General features: G+C 55.5%; 2 protein-coding genes across 4 annotated transcripts; both read right to left on the bottom strand.

The window, feature by feature from the left end:
* Positions 1–1,533: 1,533 nt before the first annotated feature.
* dnai2b (dynein, axonemal, intermediate chain 2b) lies at positions 1,534–9,928 on the bottom strand (the record flags this gene model as incomplete). Its single annotated transcript, XM_083925639.1, has 12 exons — positions 1,534–1,626; positions 1,710–1,934; positions 4,126–4,272; positions 4,363–4,498; positions 6,295–6,518; positions 6,899–7,021; positions 7,275–7,414; positions 7,502–7,615; positions 7,705–7,847; positions 8,031–8,152; positions 9,483–9,644; positions 9,746–9,928. 12 exons carry the CDS (start codon positions 9,926–9,928, stop codon positions 1,576–1,578), a joined length of 1,770 nt encoding a protein of 589 aa, XP_083781765.1. The 3' UTR covers positions 1,534–1,575.
* A 2,772-nt stretch (positions 9,929–12,700) lies between these two features.
* Positions 12,701–20,822, bottom strand: lrp12 (low density lipoprotein receptor-related protein 12). 3 transcript variants are annotated; one of them, XM_083925634.1, is made up of 12 exons: positions 20,593–20,822; positions 20,149–20,315; positions 19,181–19,237; positions 18,868–19,003; positions 18,125–18,327; positions 17,762–18,009; positions 17,450–17,599; positions 17,141–17,362; positions 16,391–16,657; positions 16,046–16,248; positions 15,817–15,949; positions 12,701–15,536 (listed from the first exon to the last, which is right to left on the bottom strand). In XM_083925634.1, the coding sequence occupies exons 2-12, from the start codon at positions 20,186–20,188 to the stop codon at positions 14,613–14,615; spliced, it is 2,583 nt and encodes an 860-aa protein (XP_083781760.1). In that variant the 5' UTR covers positions 20,189–20,315; positions 20,593–20,822; the 3' UTR covers positions 12,701–14,612. The 3 variants fall into 3 exon arrangements, with proteins under 3 accessions (XP_083781760.1, XP_083781759.1, XP_083781761.1); XM_083925633.1 differs by having other exon boundaries at positions 20,149–20,822; XM_083925635.1 differs by lacking the exon at positions 19,181–19,237 and having other exon boundaries at positions 20,149–20,822.
* Between the last annotated feature and the right edge of the window lie 560 nt (positions 20,823–21,382).

Below are 21,382 nucleotides of genomic sequence, written 5' to 3'. Positions count from 1 at the left end.
AGTCACAACACCGTCTCCAGACACAACACCGTCTCCAGTCACAACACCGTCTCCAGAGGCACAACACCGTCTCCAGAGGCACAACACCGTCTCCAGACACAACGCCGTCTCCAGACACAACACCGTCTCCAGACACAACACCGTCTCCAGTCACAACACCGTGTCCAGTCACAACACCTTCTCCAGACACAACACCGTCTCCAGACACAACACCGTCTCCAGTCACAACACCGTCTCCAGACACAACACCGTCTCCAGTCACAACACCGTCTCCAGACACAACACCGTCTCCAGAGTCACAACACCGTCTCCAGTCACAACACCGTCTCCAGACACAACACCGTCTCCAGACACAACACCGTCTCAAGAGCCACAACACCGTCTCCAGACACAACACCGTCTCCAGTCACAACACCGTCTCCAGACACAACACCGTCTCCAGTCACAACACCGTCTCCAGACACAACACCGTCTCCAGTCACAACACCGTCTCCAGAGTCACAACACCGTCTCCAGACACAACACCGTCTCCAGACACAACACCGTCTCCAGACACAACGCCGTCTCCAGAGGCACAACACCGTCTCCAGACACAACACCGTCTCCAGAGGCACAACACCGTCTCCAGACACAACACCGTCTCCAGACACAACACCGTCTCCAGACACACCGTCTCCAGACACAACACCGTCTCCAGACACAACACCGTCTCCAGTCAGAACACCGCCGTTAAAGTCGTGTGACTTTAACGGCCTTGACAGCGCCACACGTGACGACAGCGTCACTCGTGACGGTGCTGCGGTTGACGGTGTGTTCAGGTGTGCGACGGTTCGGTTTCCTGCTCCCTCAGATAAGTGACGTGTTTCTTTCCACTTAAAGCCGCGGTAATAAAAGTGTTTTTAATATTAATAATAATATTAATATTAATAACAACAGTGATGGAGAGCTGAGACACGGAGGTGCGTTCACTCATGAAGCTCCTGTGACACCGTGCGTGTCTGTGCTGCTGACGCTGTGGATGAACGGAGCTTCGATGATAATAAACAAATAATTTACTCTTTAATAACGTGTTTGTGATTTCTGATGAGGGGGGGGCGTCACAGAGGGGGGGGGGCAGAGGGGGGCGTCACACAGGGGGGGGGCGTCACAGGTGGAGCTGCTGCACACAGGAAAGGAGGCGGGACTTCAGAATAAATCAAAAGCGTCTCTTTACCTCGTCCTGCTTCAAACCTCACAGAGAACCTGGTTCAGCCTCGAGGTCTGGAGCGGCGTCCTGGAGGACAGACGGACAGACGGACACGTCAGCTCCACAGACTCACATCCTGTGACTGAACTTTGTTTCCTGCAGACGTCGACACAAACAACACAAACACAAAACAACACAAACAACAGAAACAACATAAACAACTCAAATCAACACACAGCGTGAATAAAGATCCATTAATAAACGCTGTTATCACAGAAAACACTTTAACATGAATCTTTATTTTGAAACTCTTTTGAAAGCTCAACACTTTCACTTGAAACAGTGACGTCACTAAACAGAAACAAACAGATAAAACAGATTGGGTGCTTTTATTCTGAAGGTTCTTCCTCCGCGTCCTTTTCCTCGCAGACGTCTTTTTCCTGAAACACAAAATTCTCGTTCAGACGAAAGTAAAAACAGAAGAAACGAGGATGAAGGGATGAAAGGAGGAGAGGGTTCTGACCCGGCTCGGCTGCTCCTCACGCTCCCTCCTCCTCCTGCGCTCCGTCTCCGTGACGACGTAGAAGTCGCTCTCAGCCCTGGCGATCAGCTGCTCGGGCCCCTCGTCGGCGTCCTCGCGGCCCCCCTCGTCCTCGCGGCTCTGCTCCGAGCGGCTGCGCTCCTTCAGACGCAGCTCCCTCTGCCGCGCCTCCAGGATCTTCTCCCGCTTCGTCTCCCGCTCCAACATCTGCAGCGACATCATCAGAGCGGCTGACTGTTACTGCTCCTCTTCATCACCATGACAACCGCCCTAACAACGGCCCGACAACAGCCTGACAACAGCCTGACATCCGCCCTAACAACGGCCCGACAACAGCCTGACAACAGCCCTAACAACATCTGCAGCGACATCATCAGAGCGGCTGACTGTTACTGCTCCTTCATCACCATCGCCCTGACAACGGCCCGACAATAGCCCGACAACAGCCCTAACAACAGCCTGACAACAGCATGACAACGGCCCTAACAACGGCCTGACAACAGCCTGACAACAGCCCTGACAACAGCCGTAACAACAGCCAGACAACAGCCCTAACAACAGCCCTGACAACAGCCTGACAACAGCCCTGACAACAGCCCTAACAACAGCCTGACAACAGCCCTAACAGCCCTGACAACAGCCTGACAACAGCCCTGACAACAGCCTGACAACAGCCCTGATAACAGCCTGACAACAGCCCTGATAACAGCCCTAACAACAGCCCTGACAATAGCCCTAACAACAGCCCTGACAACAGCCCTGACAACAGCCCTAACAACAGCCTGACAACAGCCCTGACAACAGCCCTGACAACAGCCTGACAACAGCCCTGATAACAGCCTGACAACAGCCCTAACAACAGCCTGACAGCAGCCCTTATAACAGCCCTGACAACAGCCTGACAACAGCCTGACAACAGCCCTAACAACAGCCTGACAACAGCCCTGACAACTGTCCGGACAACAGCCCTGACAACAGCCTGACAACAGCCCTAACAACAGCCTGACAACAGTCCTGACAACAGTCCTGACAACAGCCCTGACAACAGCCTGACAACAGCCCTGACAACAGCCCTGACAACAGCCTGACAACAGCCCTAAAAACAGTCCTGACAACAGCCCTGACAACAGCCTGACAACAGCCCTGACAACTGTCATGACAACAGTCTGACAACAGCCCTGACAACTGTCCTGACAACAGCCCTAACAACAGTACTGACAACAGCCCTGACAACTGTCCTGACAACAGCCCTAACAACAGTCCTGACAACAGCCCTAACAACAGCCTGACAACAGCCCTAATAACAGTCCTGACAACAGCCCTGACAACAGCCTGACAACAGCCTGACAACAGTCCTGACAACAGCCCTGACAACAGCCCTGACAACAGTCCTGACAACAGCCTGACAACAGCCCTGACAACTGTCCTGACAACAGCCCTAACAACAGTCCTGACAACAGCCCTGACAACAGCCCTAACAACAGCCTGACAACAGCCCTGACAACTGTCCTGACAACAGCCCTGACAACTGTCCTGACAACAGCCCTAACAACAGTCCTGACAACAGCCTGACAACAGCCCTGACAACAGCCTGACAACAGCCTGACAAAAGCCTGACAACTGTCCTGACAACAGCCTGACAACAGCCCTAACAACAGTCCTGACAACAGCCTGACAACAGCCCTGACAGCAGCCCTGACAACAGCCTGACAACAGCCCTGACAACAGCCCTGACAACAGCCTGACAACAGCCTGACAACAGCCCTGACAACAGTCCTGACAACAGCCTGACAACAGCCCTAACAACAGCCCTAACAACAGTCCTGACAACAGCCCTGACAACAGCCCTGACAACAGCCTGACAACAGCCTGACAATAGCCCTGACAACAGCCCTAACAACAGCCCTAACAACAGTCTGACAACAGCCCTGACAACAGCCTGACAACAGCCCTAACAACAGTCCTAACAACAGCCTGACAACAGCCTGACAACAGCCTGACAACAGTCCTGACAACAGCCTGACAACAGCCCTGACAACAGTCCTGACAACTGTCCTGACAACAGCCTGACAACAGCCCTAACAACAGCCCTAACAACAGTCCTGACAACAGCCCTGACAACAGCCTGACAACAGCCTGACAATAGCCCTGACAACAGCCCTAACAACAGTCTGACAACAGCCCTAACAACAGCCCTGACAACAGCCTGACAACAGCCCTAACAACAGTCCTGACAACAGCCCTGACAACAGCCTGACAATAGCCCTGACAACAGCCCTAACAACAGCCCTAACAACAGTCTGACAACAGCCCTAACAACAGCCTGACAACAGCCTGACAACAGCCCTGACAACAGCCCATGAACAGGCGTGTCCGGGGGTCACGTAGAAGCGCTCACAGCAGCCAGCAGACTCTTCTCGTTCTTCTGGAGCGTGGAAAGTCCCGGGCAGATCTCCAGGAGAGTGGCTCCGCCCTGCTGAGAGCCGCACGCCACCAAGCGCCCGTTGTCCTGGATACGCAGGCTGTACAGAGCCTCGTCACACACCTGCGGACGGTGACATCATCAACAACAGGTTGGGAACACGTGATCTGAAGAAGACGTGCGGCTGTGGTGCCACAGGTGAGACGGACGCACCTTGAGACTCAGCGTGGGGTCGTTCTGTTTGAACAGGATGTCCCAGACGTCCAACATGCCGTCCATCTTCACCGTGAAGAAGACGGAGGGACGGACCGGACTCCAGCAGGCGTCCGTCAGGTACGACATCTGATACCTGACAGGAGTCAAGTCCAGTTAGAGTCTAAAGGACCAGGATGTCCACACGGAGTCCAACAGAGAACAGACTCCAGACAGACCAGGACAAACAGGGACAGACCAGGACAAACAGGGACAGACCAGGACAAACGGGGACAGACCAGGACAAACAGGGACAGACCAGGACAAACAGGGACAGACCAGGACAAACGGGGACAGACCAGGACAAACAGGGACAGACCAGGACAAACAGGGACAGACCAGGACAAACAGGGACAGACCAGGACAAACAGGGACAAACAGGGACAGACCGGGACAAACAGGGACAAACAGGGACAGACCAGGACAAACAGGGACAGACCAGGACAAGATTGTGACTAAATGAGACAAGATTGGAGAAGGAAGACACAGATGTGAAGGGCGGGACAGAAGGACGTCACAGAGACAGGACAGGAGGACGTCACAGAGACAGGACAGAAGGACGTCACAGAGACAGGACAGGAGGACGTCACAGAGACAGGACAGAAGGACGTCACAGAGACAGGACAGGAGGACGTCACAGAGACAGGACAGAAGGACGTCACAGAGACAGGACAGAAGGACGTCACAGAGACAGGACAGGAGGACGTCACAGAGACAGGACAGAAGGACGTCACAGAGACAGGACAGGAGGACGTCACAGAGACAGGACAGGAGGACGTCACAGAGACAGGACAGAAGGACGTCACAGAGACAGGACAGGAGGACGTCACAGAGACAGGACAGAAGGACGTCACAGAGACAGGACAGAAGGACGTCACAGAGACAGGACAGGAGGACGTCACAGAGACAGGACAGGAGGACGTCACAGAGACAGGACAGAAGGACGTCACAGAGACAGGAGGACGTCACAGAGACAGGACAGGAGGACGTCACAGAGACAGGACGGAAGGACGTCACAGAGACAGGACAGAAGGACGTCACAGAGACAGGACGGAAGGACGTCACAGAGACAGGACAGAAGGACGTCACAGAGACAGGACAGGAGGACGTCACAGAGACAGGACAGAAGGACGTCACAGAGACAGGACAGAAGGACGTCACAGAGACAGGACGGGGGGACGTCACAGAGACAGGACAGAAGGACGTCACAGAGACAGGACAGGAGGACGTCACAGAGACAGGACAGAAGGACGTCACAGAGACAGGACAGAAGGACGTCACAGAGACAGGACGGAAGGACGTCACAGAGACAGGACGGAAGGACGTCACAGAGACAGGACAGAAGGACGTCACAGAGACAGGACAGGAGGACGTCACAGAGACAGGACAGAAGGACGTCACAGAGACAGGACAGGAGGACGTCACAGAGACAGGAGGACGTCACAGAGACAGGACAGGAGGACGTCACAGAGACAGGACGGAAGGACGTCACAGAGACAGGACAGAAGGACGTCACAGAGACAGGACAGGAGGACGTCACAGAGACAGGACAGAAGGACGTCACAGAGACAGGACAGAAGGACGTCACAGAGACAGGACGGGGGGACGTCACAGAGACAGGACAGAAGGACGTCACAGAGACAGGACAGAAGGACGTCACAGAGACAGGACAGGAGGACGTCACAGAGACAGGACGGGAGGACGTCACAGAGACAGGACAGGAGGACGTCACAGAGACAGGACAGGAGGACGTCACAGAGACAGGACAGGAGGACGTCACAGAGACAGGACAGAAGGACGTCACAGAGACAGGACAGAAGGACGTCACAGAGACAGGACAGGAGGACGTCACAGAGACAGGACGGGGGGACAGACAAGACAACAGGGTCCTACTTGGTCCACATGATAGAGGACTCCTTGATGTCCTCAGACCAGATGCGGGCGGTCCAGTCCCCCACGGTGAGGAAGTTCTTGGGGAAGAAGGGGTTCCTCTGCAGGGCGTAGACGGGTCCGTGGTGACCGTCGTACGTGCTCACGATCTTCTCCGCCGGAGTCTTGGCCTTCCTGTTGCAGGAGACGACCACGCCCTGCTCCGTCCCCACCATGAACTTAGTCGGCTGCAGAGACAGAGGACAGGGACGCACTGAGGAACGCACTGCAGCAGGCACCACCACCATCAGCAGAGACCTGCACACAGGACCACTGCAGCAGGCACCACCACCATCAGCAGAGACCTGCACACAGGACCACTGCAGCAGGCACCACCACCATCAGCAGAGACCTGCACACAGGACCACTGCAGCAGGCACCACCACCATCAGCAGAGTCCTGCACAGAGGACCACTGCAGCAGGCACCACCACCATCAGCAGAGACCTGCACAGAGGACCACTGCAGCAGGCCCCACCACCATCAGCAGAGACCTGCACACAGGACCACTGCAGCAGGCCCCACCACCATCAGCAGAGACCTGCACGGAGGACCCCCCAGACCCTCACCATGGTGGACTCAAACTCCAGGCTGACGGCTCCTAAAGCTCGGTCCAGGTTTCCCTCCCGGCCCGGGTCCAGAACCAGACGCTCTGTGGGCTCGCTCAACCTGCGGACGTCCCACCACAGCACCTGAGGAGAGGAAGACAATTACCTGTCTGTCTGTCTGTCTCCACCCGTCTGTCTGTCTGTCTGTCTGTCTCCACCTGTCTGTCTGTCTCCACCTGTCTGTCTGTCTCCACCTGTCTCCAGCTGTCTGTCTCCACCTGTCTGTCTCCACCTGTCTGTCTGTCTCCTGTCTGTCTCCACCTGTCTGTCTGTCTCCTGTCTGTCTGTCTGTCTGTCTGTCTGTCTCCACCTGTCTGTCTGTCTGTCTCCAGTCTACCTGTCCATCAGTGGAGGCAGAGAAGACGTCGGTCCCGGTCTTGGACTGGAGCCAGATGATCTTGTAGACGGGGTCTCTGTGACTCTGTCCCACAGAGGACACCTCCACGGGCCGGCTGCCTCTGCGGGTGTCCCAGTACGCTACAACAAACACACCGTCAGCGGGTCAGTGACCTGGTCCTCTGGGGACAAACCTGGACCTGGACCTGGACCTGGACCTGGACCCACCGATCTGCCCGTTGTAGCTGCCTCCCACCAGCGTGTGGCAGTCTTTGGGGTTGTAGTCCAGGCAGACGAGCGGAGACGTGGGCTTCAGGGTCATCTCTGGTCTGTTGGGGTTCTCTGAAACAGAACAGGGATCTGTCAACGGGACTGTGGACTCTTTGGACCCGGGTCTGTCTGTCTGTCCTCTGTCCGTGCGTCTGACCCACCGATGTCCCAGATGTACGAGTCCACGCTCATGTCTGTGGAGGTCTTCTGGAACTCCAGGCAGGAGTACGCAGCTGCCAGCTTCCTGCCGCCGTCAGGGTGCCAGGACAGGCCGGTGACGGTCCGCTTCAGCTCGTTAGGGTCTCTGCAGACACACACACACACACACACACACACACACACACACACACACACACACACACACACACACACACACACACACACACACACACACACACACACACACACACACACACACACACACACACACACTGTAAACACTGTAAACATAAAGAGAGTGTGTGTGTGTGTGAACACGGAGCCGTACCTGAACACGTTGATGGTCTTGGCTGAGGCCGGGTCCTGGTTCTCCTCCACCGGGTCCTCGTCCTCGAAGAACTCCTGGTAGATGTCCACGGCGTTGTTCTGCCGGATACAGTGCTCCATGACCTGGGCCGCAAGATGACGTCACAGTGACGTCATGATGACATCACAACCACAAGATGACGTCACAACTGACCACATGATGACATCACAACCACATGATGACATCACAGTGACATCACCACCAACCATAACACAAGGTTAATTTCTGTTACTGTGGACTGAGGTGGACCCATGTGGACTGAGGTGGACCCATGTGGACTGAGGTGGACCCATGTGGACTGAGGTGGACCCATGTGGACTGTAGTGGACCCCTGTGGACTGTACTGGACCCCTGTGGACTGTACCGGACCCCTGTGGACTGTAGTGGACTGTAGTGGACCCCTGTGGACTGTACTGGACCCCTGTGGACTGTACTGGACCCCTGTGGACTGTACTGGACCCCTGTGGACTGTACCGGACCCCTGTGGACTGTAGTGGACTGTAGTGGACCCCTGTGGACTGTACTGGACCCCTGTGGACTGTAGTGGACCCATGTGGACTGTACTGGACCCCTGTGGACTGTACCGGACCCCTGTGGACTGTAGTGGACTGTAGTGGACCCCTGTGGACTGTACTGGACCCCTGTGGACTGTACTGGACCCCTGTGGACTGTACTGGACCCCTGTGGACTGTAGTGGACTGTAGTGGACCCGTGTGGACTGAGGTGGACCCATGTGGACTGTAGTGGACCCGTGTGGACTGTAGTGGACCCGTGTGGACCCATGTGGACTGTAGTGGACCCGTGTGGACCCATGTGGACTGTAGTGGACCCATGTGAACTGTAGTGGACCCCTGTGGACTGTAGTGGACTGTAGTGGACCCATGTGGACTGTACTGGACCCCTGTGGACTGTAGTGGACTGTAGTGGACCCGTGTGGACTGAGGTGGACCCATGTGGACTGTAGTGGACCCGTGTGGACTGTAGTGGACCCGTGTGGACCCATGTGGACTGTAGTGGACCCGTGTGGACCCATGTGGACTGTAGTGGACCCGTGTGGACCGTAGTGGACCCCTGTGGACTGTAGTGGACCCGTGTGGACTGTAGTGGACCCCTGTGGACTGTAATGGACCCCTGTGGACTGTAGTGGACCCATGTGGACTGTAGTGGACCCCTGTGGACTGTAGTGGACCCCTGTGGACCGTAGTGGACCCGTGTGGACCCCTGTGGACTGTAGTGGACCCCTGTGGACTGTAGTGGACCCGTGTGGATCGTAGTGGACCCCTGTGGACTGTAGTGGACCCATGTGGACCCCTGTGGACTGTACTGGACCCCTGTGGACTGTACTGGACCCCTGTGGACTGTAGTGGACCCCTGTGGACTGTAGTGGACCCCTGTGGACCCGTGTGGACTCACGCTGCCCAGCTGCAGGATGCTGTTGACGTAGCTCTCGTCCTTCTCCACCTTCTTCCTGAAGCGAATGGTTTGTTCCATCTCCTGAGGGTTCACGTCTTTGGGCCACCCCCCCTCCACATGGTTCATCCCGCAGCTGTCGGCCTGGAACCGCTGCGTGTTCACCTGGAACATCATTCATCATTAATAACTCATATTAATTACTCATATTAATAATTCATCAGTAATCATCGGGACTGTGGCTGCTGAGTGTGGAGCGGACCCACCTGGTGCTCGGACATGTCCCCGCAGACCTGCACACTCTGGTCCCGCAGACTCCTCTGGATGAAGAGCGGAGCCAGACTCGGGTCCGGAGGCACGTCCACCAGCAGCTCCGCAGGCCGGTCCGAGAAGAGGCTCTGCCGGCCGAACTCACCGCGGAGCTTCGTGTACACGTGGACGATCTCCATCCCGACCCCGGGAAACAGCTGCCGAAGGACGGGCACACACCCCGGGAAACACCGGCCGAAGGACGGGCTCACACACCGGGAAACAGCTGCCGAAGGACGGGCTCACACCCCGGGAAACAGCTGCCGAAGGACGGGCTCACACCCCGGGAAACACCGGCCGAAGGACGGGCTCACACACCGGGAAACAGCTGCCGAAGGACGGGCTCACACCCCGGGAAACAGCTGCCGAAGGACGGGCTCACACCCCGGGAAACAGCTGCCGAAGGACGGGCTCACACACCGGGAAACACCGGCCGAAGGACGGGCTCACACACCGGGAAACACCGGCTGAATAACGGGCTCACACCCCGGGAAACAGCTGCCGATGGACGGGCTCACACACCGGGAAACAGCTGCTGAAGGACGGGCTCACACCCCGGGAAACAGCTGCCGAAGGACGGGCTCACACCCCGGGAAACACCGGCTGAATAACGGACTCACACACCGGGAAACACCGGCTGAATAACGGACTCAAACACCGGGAAACACCGGCTGAATAACGGACTCAAACACCGGGAAACACCGGCTGAATAACGGGCTCAAACACCGGGAAACACCGGCTGAATAACGGACTCACACACCGGGAAACACCGGCTGAATAACGGGCTCACACACCGGGAAACACCGGCTGAATAACGGACTCAAACACCGGGAAACACCGAGCGAGTTTGCTGTATCCAGGCAACGCCAGAGTTGACCGTCTCCTAGCAACAGCGGTTTTCTTTAGCTGAAATAAACAGTTAACGGAAACAGAGACACAAACGAACGTTAGTGACGGTTAAGTGTTCGGTTTCCGTTATTGAGGGTGTTATAATTATAATTATTTTATTCTTTTTATTTTTATAAGTCAAACCGCTGTTCCGGTTAGCTTGTTCGTTAGCCGCATGCTAGCAGCAGGAAGTCACATCGTTTTGTTTTGAACTTAACAGGAAGTTCACTTTTTAGTTTTAAGAAAATAAGAGTCTCCAGAGCTGCTGCAGTCAAAGAGTGAATACTGTCACAATAAAAGTCCTGCCAGACCCAGACCAGGACCCTGACCCGGACCAGGACCCAGACCAGGACCCAGACCAGGACCCTGACCCGGACCAGGACCCAGACCAGGACCCAGACCAGGACCCTGACCCGGACCAGGACCCAGACCAGGACCAGGACCCAGACCAGGACCCTGACTCAGACCCGGACCCAGACCCAGACCAGGACCCTGACTCAGACCCGGACCAGGACCCGGACCAGGACCCTGACCCAGACTCAAACCCAGACCCTGGGTCCGGGTCTCGTTGATCTCTTTAAAGCTCATCTGAGTCCCGGTCCTGATCCTTAACTCGTGGTGGTTCCACTTCCACCTGCTGTGGTTCTGGTTCCGTGTGAGCAGCAGAGCGAGGCAGTTTCAGACCGCTGCAGTTCCTTTACATTAATAATAATAATAATAATAATAATAAAGATGATAATAAGAATAAGGGTCGTGGGCAGGAGGACCTTTAATCTTTACATTAATATTAATAATAATAATAAAGATGATAATAATAATAATAATAAAGGCGTGGGCAGGAGGACCTTTAATCTTTAGTGCAGTTGAACAGTTTTTAAACTTTTACAGGTTGAAAGAAAAACACCAAACACTAAACTCATGCAACACAAGCACAAAAGAACACAGAATATTAATAATAATAACCATAATAAATATACAGTCACACTCACACGAGGTCAGCGGACGTCAGAGTACCAAAAACAGAGGGGAGGGGGGGGGGGGGGGGGGGCAGAGCCTGGACCGGGTCCTGCAGAGGCCTCAGGACCCGGTCCAGGGGTGGTAGCAGCTAGCATTAGCATTAGCATCACACCGTTTCTTACAAAAGATGAATTTGAAGTTTTAGATCCGTTTATATTCATAAATACAAAAACACACACGTGTGTGTGTGTGTGTGTCTCTCTGTGTGTCTCTCTGTGTGTGTGTGTGTGTGTGTGTGTGTGTGTGTGTGTCGGCCATCACCAAACAGGAATAATTATATTTAATAAACAACAACGTGAAGGGAATAAACCCTGATCTGGACCCTGATGGACCCTGATCCGGACCCTGATCCGGACCCTGATCTGGACCCTGATCCGGACCCTGATCTGGACCCTGATCCGGACCCTGATCTGGACCCTGATCCGGACCCTGATCTGGACCCTGATCTGGACCCTGATCCGGACCCTGATCTGGACCCTGATCCGGACCCTGATGGACCCTGATCTGGACCCTGATCCGGACCCTGATCCGGACCCTGATCTGGACCCTGATCTGGACCCTGATCTGGACCCTGATCTGGACCCTGATCCGGACCCTGATCCGGACCCTGATCTGGACTCTGATCTGGACCCTGATCCGGACCCTGATCTGGACCCTGTACTGGACCCTGATCTGGACCCTGATCTGGACCCTGATCTGGACTCTGATCTGGACCCTGATCCGGACCCTGATCTGGACCCTGATCTGGACTCTGATCTGGACCCTGATCTGGACCCTGATCTGGACCCTGATCCGGACCCTGATCTGGACCCTGATCTGGACCCTGATGGACCCTGATCTGGACCCTGATCTGGACCCTGATCTGGACCCTGATCTGGACCCTGATCTGGACCCTGATCCGGACCCTGATCCGGACCCTGATCTGGACCCTGATCTGGACCCTGATCTGGACCCTGATCCGGACCCTGATCTGGACCCTGATCTGGACCCTGATCCGGACTCTGATCTGGACCCTGATCCGGACTCTGATCCGGACCCTGATGGACGTGTTCAGTCACAGAATTGTGTGAAAACTAACGAGGAAAAAGAAAATGGCTGCAAATGAACAGAGAGAGATTTAAGGTGGACTGAGTCTGTGAACACGAACACAGAAATATGTACACGAGGGCCTCCGGTCACGTGACCCTCTCCCCCTCGGGTCACCTGACCCTCTCCTCCTCGGGTCACGTGACCCTCTCTCCTCCTCGGGTCACGTGACCCTCTCTCCTCCTCGGGTCACGTGACCCTCTCTCCTCCTCGGGTCACCTGACCCTCTCTCCTCCTCGGGTCACGTGACCCTCTCTCCTCCTCGGGTCACGTGACCCTCTCTCCTCCTCGGGTCACGTGACCCTCTCCTCCTCGGGTCACGTGACCCTCTCCTCCTCGGGTCACGTGACCCTCACAGACGGACACACGAGGGTCTGATCCGTTTGTTCAGGACACAGTTTACAGTCGTACCGAGCAGGAAGTCCTCCTGCAGGAAGGAGGGGGCGCTTTAAAGGACGGACCAACATCAAAACATCACTGACATCACTGCTTAGCTTCTTTCTGATTGGCCCGTTCATCTGACATCACTGAGAGCTGACCTTTGTTCCAGCTAACATGCTAATAAATGTAGCTTTAATCCAGTCTGAAGCGTTAGCCTGTTGGCTAGCTCTAGTCCAGTCTGAGGGGTTAGCCTGTTGGCTAGCTCCAATCCAAAGGGTTAGCCTGTTGGCTAGTTCAAGTCCAATCTGAAGTGTTAGCCTGTTGGCTAGTTCAAGTCCAATCTGAAGTGTTAGCCTGTTGGCTAGTTCAAGTCCAATCTGAAGTGTTAGCCTGTAGACTAGTTCTACTACAGTCTGAAGCGTTAGCCTGTTGGCTAATTCTGGTCATGTGTGAAACGTTAGCCTGTTGGCTAGTTCAAGTTCAGTCTGAGGGGTTAGCCCGTTGGCCTGTTCTAGTCTGGTCTGAGTCGTTAGCCTGTTGGCTAGTTCTGGTCCGGTCTAAAGGGTTAGCCTGTTGGCTAGTTCTGGTCAAGTCTGAGGCATTATCCCGTTGGCTAGTTCTAGTCCAGTCTGAAGGGTTAGCCTGTTGGCTAGTTCCAGTCCAGTCTGAAGGGTTAGCCTGTTGGCTAGTTCCAGTCCAGTCTGAAGGGTTAGCCTGTTGGCTAGTTCTAGTCCAGTCTGAAGGGTTAGCCTGTTGGCTACTTCAAGTTCAGTCTGAAGGGTTAGCCTGTTGTCTAGTTCAAGTTCAGTCTGAAGGGTTAGCCTGTTGGCTAGTTCTGGTCATGTGTGAAGCATTAGCCTGTTGGCTAGTTCTAGTCCAGTCTGAAGGGTTAGCCTGTTGGCCAGTTCTAGCCCAGTCTGACGCGTTAGCCTGTTGGCTAGTTCTAGCCCAGTCTGAAGCATTAGCCTGTTGGCTAGTTCTGTTCCAGTCTGAAGGGTTAGCCTGTTGGCTAGTTCTAGTCCGATCCAAAAGGCTAGCCTGTTGGCTAGTTCTAGTACAGTCTGAAGCGTTAGCCTGTTGGCTAGTTCAAGTCCAGTCTGAAGGGTTAGCCTGTTGGCTAGTTCAATTCCATTCTGAAGCGTTAGCCTGTTGGCTAGTTCTAGTCCAGTCTGAAGGGTTAGCCTGTTGGCTAGTTCAAGTCCAGTCTGAAGTGTTAGCCTGTAGGCTAGTTCTAGTACAGTCTGAAGCGTTAGCCTGTTGGCTAGTTCTAGTACAGTCTGAAGCGTTAGCCTGTTGGCTAGTTCTAGTCTGGTCTGAAGCATTAGCCTGTTGGCTAGTCCTAGTCCAGTGTGAGATGTGTTGGCCAGTCAGCTCCAGTCTGTCAGTTAGCTCATTAGCCCGTCAGTTAGCTCATTAGCCCGTCATTAGCCCATTAGCCCGTCAGTGAGCCTGTTAGCAGAGCAGCAGCAGCTCATCGTCACTGCTCTCCGTTTTGCCCGTGGCCTCCAGACAGGCGTCGGGGATCGTCGCCGTGTGAACCATCCCACAGTGTTCACAGGGGCCGTCCCGCCCTCCTCGACCACCGTTTCCACGGTGATGATGGGGGTTGTGGCCTGCGGTGGAGGAGGGGTGCGGCTCCAGCAGCGGCTGTCGGACGTCGCTGACCAACGAGGAGGAGTCGGAGTCGGAGACGGGGATCAGCAGCTCCACGTCTTCTTCTTCGTCTCCTCGCTGCTCGACGCCGTCGGCGCCGCCTCTTCCTGTCTCCAGCTGGCGAAGTGGACTGTGGTTGGACCAGTTCTGGTCCTGGTGGTTCGGGCCGGTTCTGATCAGGTTCCTGGTGAAGCGGTGCAGGTTCTGGGCCAGTCGCTGCAGGGTGGAGGTGGGCGGAGCCTGGAGCTCTGCGGCGTCGGGATCAGGACTGGAGGTTACCACGGCAACAGGGCTCGAGGGGGGCGGGGCCTCTCGGGGCCGGTCACGGCCTCGGACACAGCCGGGCGTCGCGGTCACAGAAGTTGCAGGTGTCGCCACGGATACCATGGCCTCCACTGCAGCGGGGGGTGGTGTCTTTTGGGGAAGGGGGGCGACGGGCCCGCCCACTGCGCCCACGCCTCGATCCCTCCCTCGCTCGCCCTCCGTGTCTGTGTCGTCCGAGTCCGGAGACAGCAGGTCTGAGCCGGAGGTCCCAGAGCTCCCGGTACCGACGCTGTCTTCCAGGTCAGCCGAGACCAGAGCCAGAGAACCCGACCGCCGCGACCGCGAGAAGGTGAAGAGACGGCGCCAAAGGTTGCTGTGATGACCCGAAGACGGGAGTCTCAGGGAGGTGAAGCCGAGCTGAGAGCGCACCGCCAGACGGAGGTTCTCCAGGACGGACGCCTGCGGACAAACACACACACATAAGAACACCTGACAGACAGAGTTCAGGGGGCGTCACCTGACAGACAGAGTTCAGGGAGCGTCACCTGACAGACAGAGTTCAGGGGGCGTCACCTGACAGACAGTTCAGGGGGCGTCACCTGACAGACAGAGTTCAGGGGGCGTTACCTGACAGACAGAGTTCAGGGGGCGTCACCTGACAGACAGAGTTCAGGGGGCTTCACCTGACAGACAGAGTTCAGGGAGCGTCACCTGACAGACAGAGTTCAGGGGGCATTACCTGGCTCCCAGTGCACACTGGGAAATCCTCCACAGGTGGGATCAGTCCCTGGGCGATCAGCTGACCATAAGAGGGCGGCGCTTCCCTCCTCAGCAGCTCCGCCTCCACTCGGGACAGCTGGGTCTCAAATGACCTGCAACGACCAATCACACGGCTTCAATCAACGACCAATCACACGGCTTCAGTCAACGGCCAATCACAGCGCTCCGTGTAAATGGCGAGGGCTGACCTGCGCTCGAACATGCGCAGCGAGTAGAGTTTGCAGGTGCAGCCGAGGGCGATGACCAGCAGGAGGCCACAGATGAGGCTGCCGATGACGGCGGCGGTGATGACTCTGGTGGGAACGATGACGGGGCAGCTCTCCTCGTCGCTGCCGTCGCCGCAGTCGTCCTGAGCGTCACACACCCACGACTCAAACACGCAGCGGTTATTCTGCAAAGGTCAGAGGTCACAGGGTTTTATCAGTTCGGGTGAGAACTACAGACCTGAAGCCAGCTGGTCCCTCGCCCCCCCTGCCGCCGCCGCCGCGTGGACGACAGCCAGTGACTGAAGAGTGCGTCAGACTTGTGTTTACCTTGCAGTGGAAGTTTCCGGGCTGGCAGAAGAAGCAGTTCTTCTCGTCGGACCCGTTGGGGCAGCGGTTCTGGTAGTTGCAGCGGTCCGATCGAGGGTAACAGGCGCCGTTTCTGGAGCACGGGAACTCGTCCTCCTGACAGGAAGAGCAGTTGAGCTCGTCGCGCCCGTTGGGACAGTGCCAGTACCCGTCACAGCGCTGCTGCTCCGTGTAACAGCCCCAGTTCCCCCCACAGGGGACCTCCCAGGGCAGGCAGAAGCCGTCCACCTTAAGAGCACAGGGAGAGAGAAACAAGTCCACCTTAAGAACACATCAGTCCACCTTAAGAGCACGGGGAGAGAGAAACAAGTCCACCTTAAGAACACACAAGTCCACCTTAAGAACACATCAGTCCACCTTAAGAACACAGGGAGAGAGAAACAAGTCCACCTTAAGAGCACAGGCAGAGAGAAGCAAGTCCACCTTGAGAACACATCAGTCCACCTTAAGAACACAGGGAGAGAGAAACAAGTCCACCTTAAGAACACACAAGTCCACCTTAAGAGCACAGGGAGAGAGAAACAAGTCCACCTTAAGAACACATCAGTCCACCTTAAGAGCACAGGGAGAGAGAAACAAGTCCACCTTAAGAACACACAAGTCCACCTTAAGAACACATCAGTCCACCTTAAGAACACAGGGAGAGAGAAACAAATCCACCTTAAGAGCCCAGGCCCAACACTGGTATTAAGGTGGTATTACCGCACACACCTGGTACGTGGCATTGAACCCCCGGGCAGCGTTGATCTTGTCGGCGTAGAAGTGAACTCGGAGCTGACCGGACGATGACACCACGGCGACCGGCGCTCTGGAGTCGAAGGCGGTCAGCACCCGGAGGAGACGGCGAGGGTTCTCCTCCAGGCCGTCGTACACCTTCACGTAGTCGCCGTAACCCGTCCCGTCCAGTTTGAAGTCGGTGAACCTCAGGACGACCTGCAGGAAGAGGGTCGGGGCGTTAGCTGAGTCAGCGGCGTACAAACCGGTTTACTGTGTGGCGAGGAGGTCGGGGTCAGAGGTCACCTTCCTGTGGTCGCCCGTGTCGATCAGCCAGGTGCAGTTACTCCCGGGGGGGTAGAAGTCGGGGTAGTTGGGGGAGTTGAAGGAGCCGTAGAAGTTCCTCAACGTCTCTCCACAAGTGGGGACGTCGCAGTCGATCTCATCGCCGAGGTCCTGGAACACAAGGAGGGACCGTTTAACCCGGTTTAACCCGGTCTGACCCGGGTTAGCCCGGTCTGACCCGGTTTAACCGGGTCTGACCCGGTTTAACCCGGTCTGACCTGGTTTGACCCGGTCTGACCCGGTCTGACCCGGTCTGACCCGGCGGCCTCGTACCTGGCAGTCGATGGAGCCGTCACAGCGCAGGCTGTGGGGCAGGCAGGTGTAGATGCGGGTGTAGCGGGACAGGCAGGGGAACTGGTTCAGGCTGCAGGGCTGGAAGGAGAACGGCGACTCGGCGCACAGCTCCTCGTCAGAGTTGTCTCCGCACTCGTCCATGGAGTTACAGCGCCACCAGTCCGGCACGCACTTCCCGTTAGAACAGTGGAACTGGTCCACGTCACAGCTGGACGCCTCGGGCTTACCTACAGGAGCAGGGCATTATGGGTATTATCACCAGAGCGCTGTTACCAAAGAAGGGTCCGGTTCAGAGGTGCCCCTCGTGCCCCCCCGCCCCGGCCTGGAGCCGCCCCTGCTCACCGGTGATGTAGGACAGCCTGAAGCCTTTGCCCGTCAGACTGTCGTCCGAGTGGAAGTGGATCCACACGTGGTCCTGGGAGGAGATGTAGGGGGGGGGCAGGGCGGCGCCGCACACCCGCAGCCCGTCCAGGCTCCTGTAGCTGCTGATGGACATCCAGTCTGAGGCGCAGCGGTGGGACCCCTGCAGGTCGAAGTCCTGGAAGCTGGCAGAGCACAGGCGTCAGTGGGAGGGGGCGCCACGGGGCAAGAGCAGCGCCCAGACCAGCGCCCAGAGCAGCGCCGAGACCAGCACCCAGACCAGCGCCGAGACGGTCTACCTGACGGAGGCGGTCTACCTGACGGAGACCCTACCTGACTGAGACGGTCTACCTGACGGAGGCGGTCTACCTGACGGAGACCCTACCTGACTGAGACGGTCTACCTGACGGAGGCGGTCTACCTGACGGAGGAGGTCTGCCTGACGGAGGCGGTCTGCCTGACGGATGTGGTCTGCCTGACGGAGGCGGTCTGCCTGACGGAGGCGGTCTACCTGACGGAGGCGGTCTACCTGACGGATGTGGTCTGCCTGACGGAGGCGGTCTACCTGACGGAGGAGGTCTGCCTGACGGAGGCGGTCTGCCTGACGGAGGCTGTCTACCTGACGGAGGCCCTACCTGACGGAGGCGGTCTGCCTGACGGAGGCTACGTACCTGACGGAGGCGGTCTACCTGACGGAGGCGGTCTACCTGACGGAGGCTACGTACCTGATGGTGACGGCGTCCCCGGGCCGCGCTCGGATGTTCCAGCTGCAGTTGAGTCTGGACGGGTACTGAAAGGGCCAACCAGGGCTGGTGATGACGCCAGTGGACGCACGCAGGAGCTCCGCCCCCTCGCCACACGCTGAGAGACAGACAGGCAGACAGGCAGAGGGTGAGACAGGCAGAGGGTGAGACAGGCAGAGAGACAGAGGGTGAGACAGACAGACAGGCAGGGAGTGAGACAGACAGAGGGTGAGACAGGCGGGAGAGAGAGAGTGAGACAGGGGGAGGGAGAGAGAGTGAGACAGGTTGGTCTCACCGTTAGAAATCCCGGAGACGTAGACGTTGTCGTTCCTCTGAGACGCAGCAAAGCATCCTGGGAAAAAACGACATTATACAAACGTATAACGTTATACGTTATACAAAACTACAGACAGACAGGAGGAGAGACAGACAGACAGGAGGACAGACAGACAGGAGGACAGACAGACAGACAGGAGGACAGACAGACAGGAGGACAGACAGACAGACAGGAGGACAGACAGACAGACAGGAGGACAGACAGACAGGAGGTCAGACAGACAGACAGGAGGACAGACAGACAGACAGGAGGACAGACAGACAGACAGGAGGACAGACAGACAGGAGGACAGACAGACAGACAGGCAGACAGACAGACAGGAGGAGAGACATACAGGAGGACAGACAGACAGACAGGAGGACAGACAGACAGGAGGACAGACAGACAGACAGGAGGACAGACAGACAGGAGGAGAGACAGACAGACAGGAGGAGAGACAGACAGACAGGAGGACAGACAGACAGGAGGACAGACAGACAGGAGGAGAGACAGACAGGAGGACAGACAGACAGACAGACAGGAGGACAGACAGACAGACAGGAGGACAGACAGACAGACAGGAGGACAGACAGGAGGACAGACAGACAGGAGGACAGACAGACAGACAGGAGGACAGACAGACAGGAGGACAGACAGACAGGCAGGAGGACAGACAGACAGGAGGACAGACAGACAGGCAGGAGGACAGACAGGAGGACAGACAGACAGACAGGAGGACAGACAGACAGGAGGACAGACAGACAGACAGGAGGACAGACAGACAGGAGGACAGACAGACAGACAGGAGGACAGACAGACAGGAGGACAGACAGACAGGAGGACAGACAGACAGACAGACAGACAGACAGGAGGACAGACGGACAGACAGACAGACAGGAGGACAGACAGACAGACACGTGGACAGACAGACAGACAGACAGGCTCACCTGAGAGCAGGAGCAGGTAAACAGCTGATGTTTGGGCCATGGTCACTGATGATGATGACGTAATGATGACGTGGTGATGACGTGATGAAGGTCAGTGAGCAGCTGGAGCAGATGACGTCATGTCAGCCCCAAATCTAAGTGTAAATCTGCCCGGCAACAGCTGACAGCTGCACAAAGACACAGTTAGCTTAGCATCTGCGGTCCGCGCTAATCTAACGGCTAACAGCTAACAGCTAGCGGCTCTCACATCATAAACAAAGGCTGCTGCAGCTAGCTCCGGCTAACGTTAGCCTCAGTTAGCGTCCCAGTGTGAACACAGCGACACATCACGGACAAACAACCCGGGAAATGTGTTCAAACAACAACAACCCGGGATATATTTAACCCGGGTAAACGTTAACGTAAAGACGGAGAGAGAAACTAGCGCCCAGGCTAAATGCTAACCAGCTATCAGTGATAACATGCTAACAGAGCGGTTAGCTTTAGCTCGTCCTCCAAAACAAGGACATGGATCCGCCTAACCCGGGTTAATAGCAGCTAACCCGGGTTAATCACGGCTGACCCGGGTCTTTCCTCGCGGACCCGCGCTGACTGACGGAGCAGGTTAGCAGGTTAGCAGCGGGCAGGACACAGCTGTGGCGTTAGCTTTAGCCGTTAGCTTCAGAACAACAGACCGCAGCTGCAGAGCGGATAAGCCCCGCCCCCTGAGTCCGTGTGACGTCATGAACCCCAAACTTTCATCCCCGGATGTAAAAAAAAAACAAAACAAAGAAAAAACACAAAGAAAATCAAAGAAATCATCAATAAAAATATTAATAAAACACTTTTAAATGTAAAACAATATAAAGAAATATTTGATATAATGAAATAAAATAAAAAACTAAATAAAACATTAAAGCAGATGAAACGTGATTAAATCTGTTTAATTAAATAAAAACGTGATTCTGAAGTTTATGAATTTATTGATTTTAAAGATTTCATAAAAAAGAGAAAAAAGTGTAAAAGAATAAAAATATAAGGTGAAAGTTTTCACTTCTTTTTTTTCTGCTTTAACTTTAATATAATAAAAATATATAATTATATAAAGTTATGATTCATAAACAGCCACAGAGACATCGGCTCACGTGTTACAGTTCAAATCAAAACAAATCAATGATGAAAATATTTAAAATAAAAACAGAAGCAAAGTCTTTGTTTGAACAAACTTTAATTTAAATCAAACTTTACAAACAAG

This window comes from Echiichthys vipera (genome assembly GCF_963691815.1).
Source record: "Echiichthys vipera genome assembly, chromosome: 13".
Taxonomy (NCBI): Eukaryota; Metazoa; Chordata; class Actinopteri; order Perciformes; family Trachinidae; genus Echiichthys; species Echiichthys vipera.
The sequence above is the reverse complement of the archived record's forward strand: the minus strand, read 5'-3'. Positions and strand labels throughout refer to the sequence as shown.

What these genes read in the sequence shown, in the direction of transcription:
- lrp12 (XM_083925633.1), bottom strand. Translation starts at nt 20,188, where the DNA reads ATGGCCCAAACATCAGCTGTTTACCTGCTCCTGCTCTCAG. An exon ending in GGGGACGCCGTCACCATCAG is followed by an intron (nt 18,328 to 18,867) that starts GTACGTAGCCTC and finishes GTGCTCTGCCAG; the next exon opens with CTTCCAGGACTTCGACCTGC. An exon ending in CTGCGCATGTTCGAGCGCAG is followed by an intron (nt 15,950 to 16,045) that starts GTCAGCCCTCGC and finishes TGGTCGTTGCAG; the next exon opens with GTCATTTGAGACCCAGCTGT.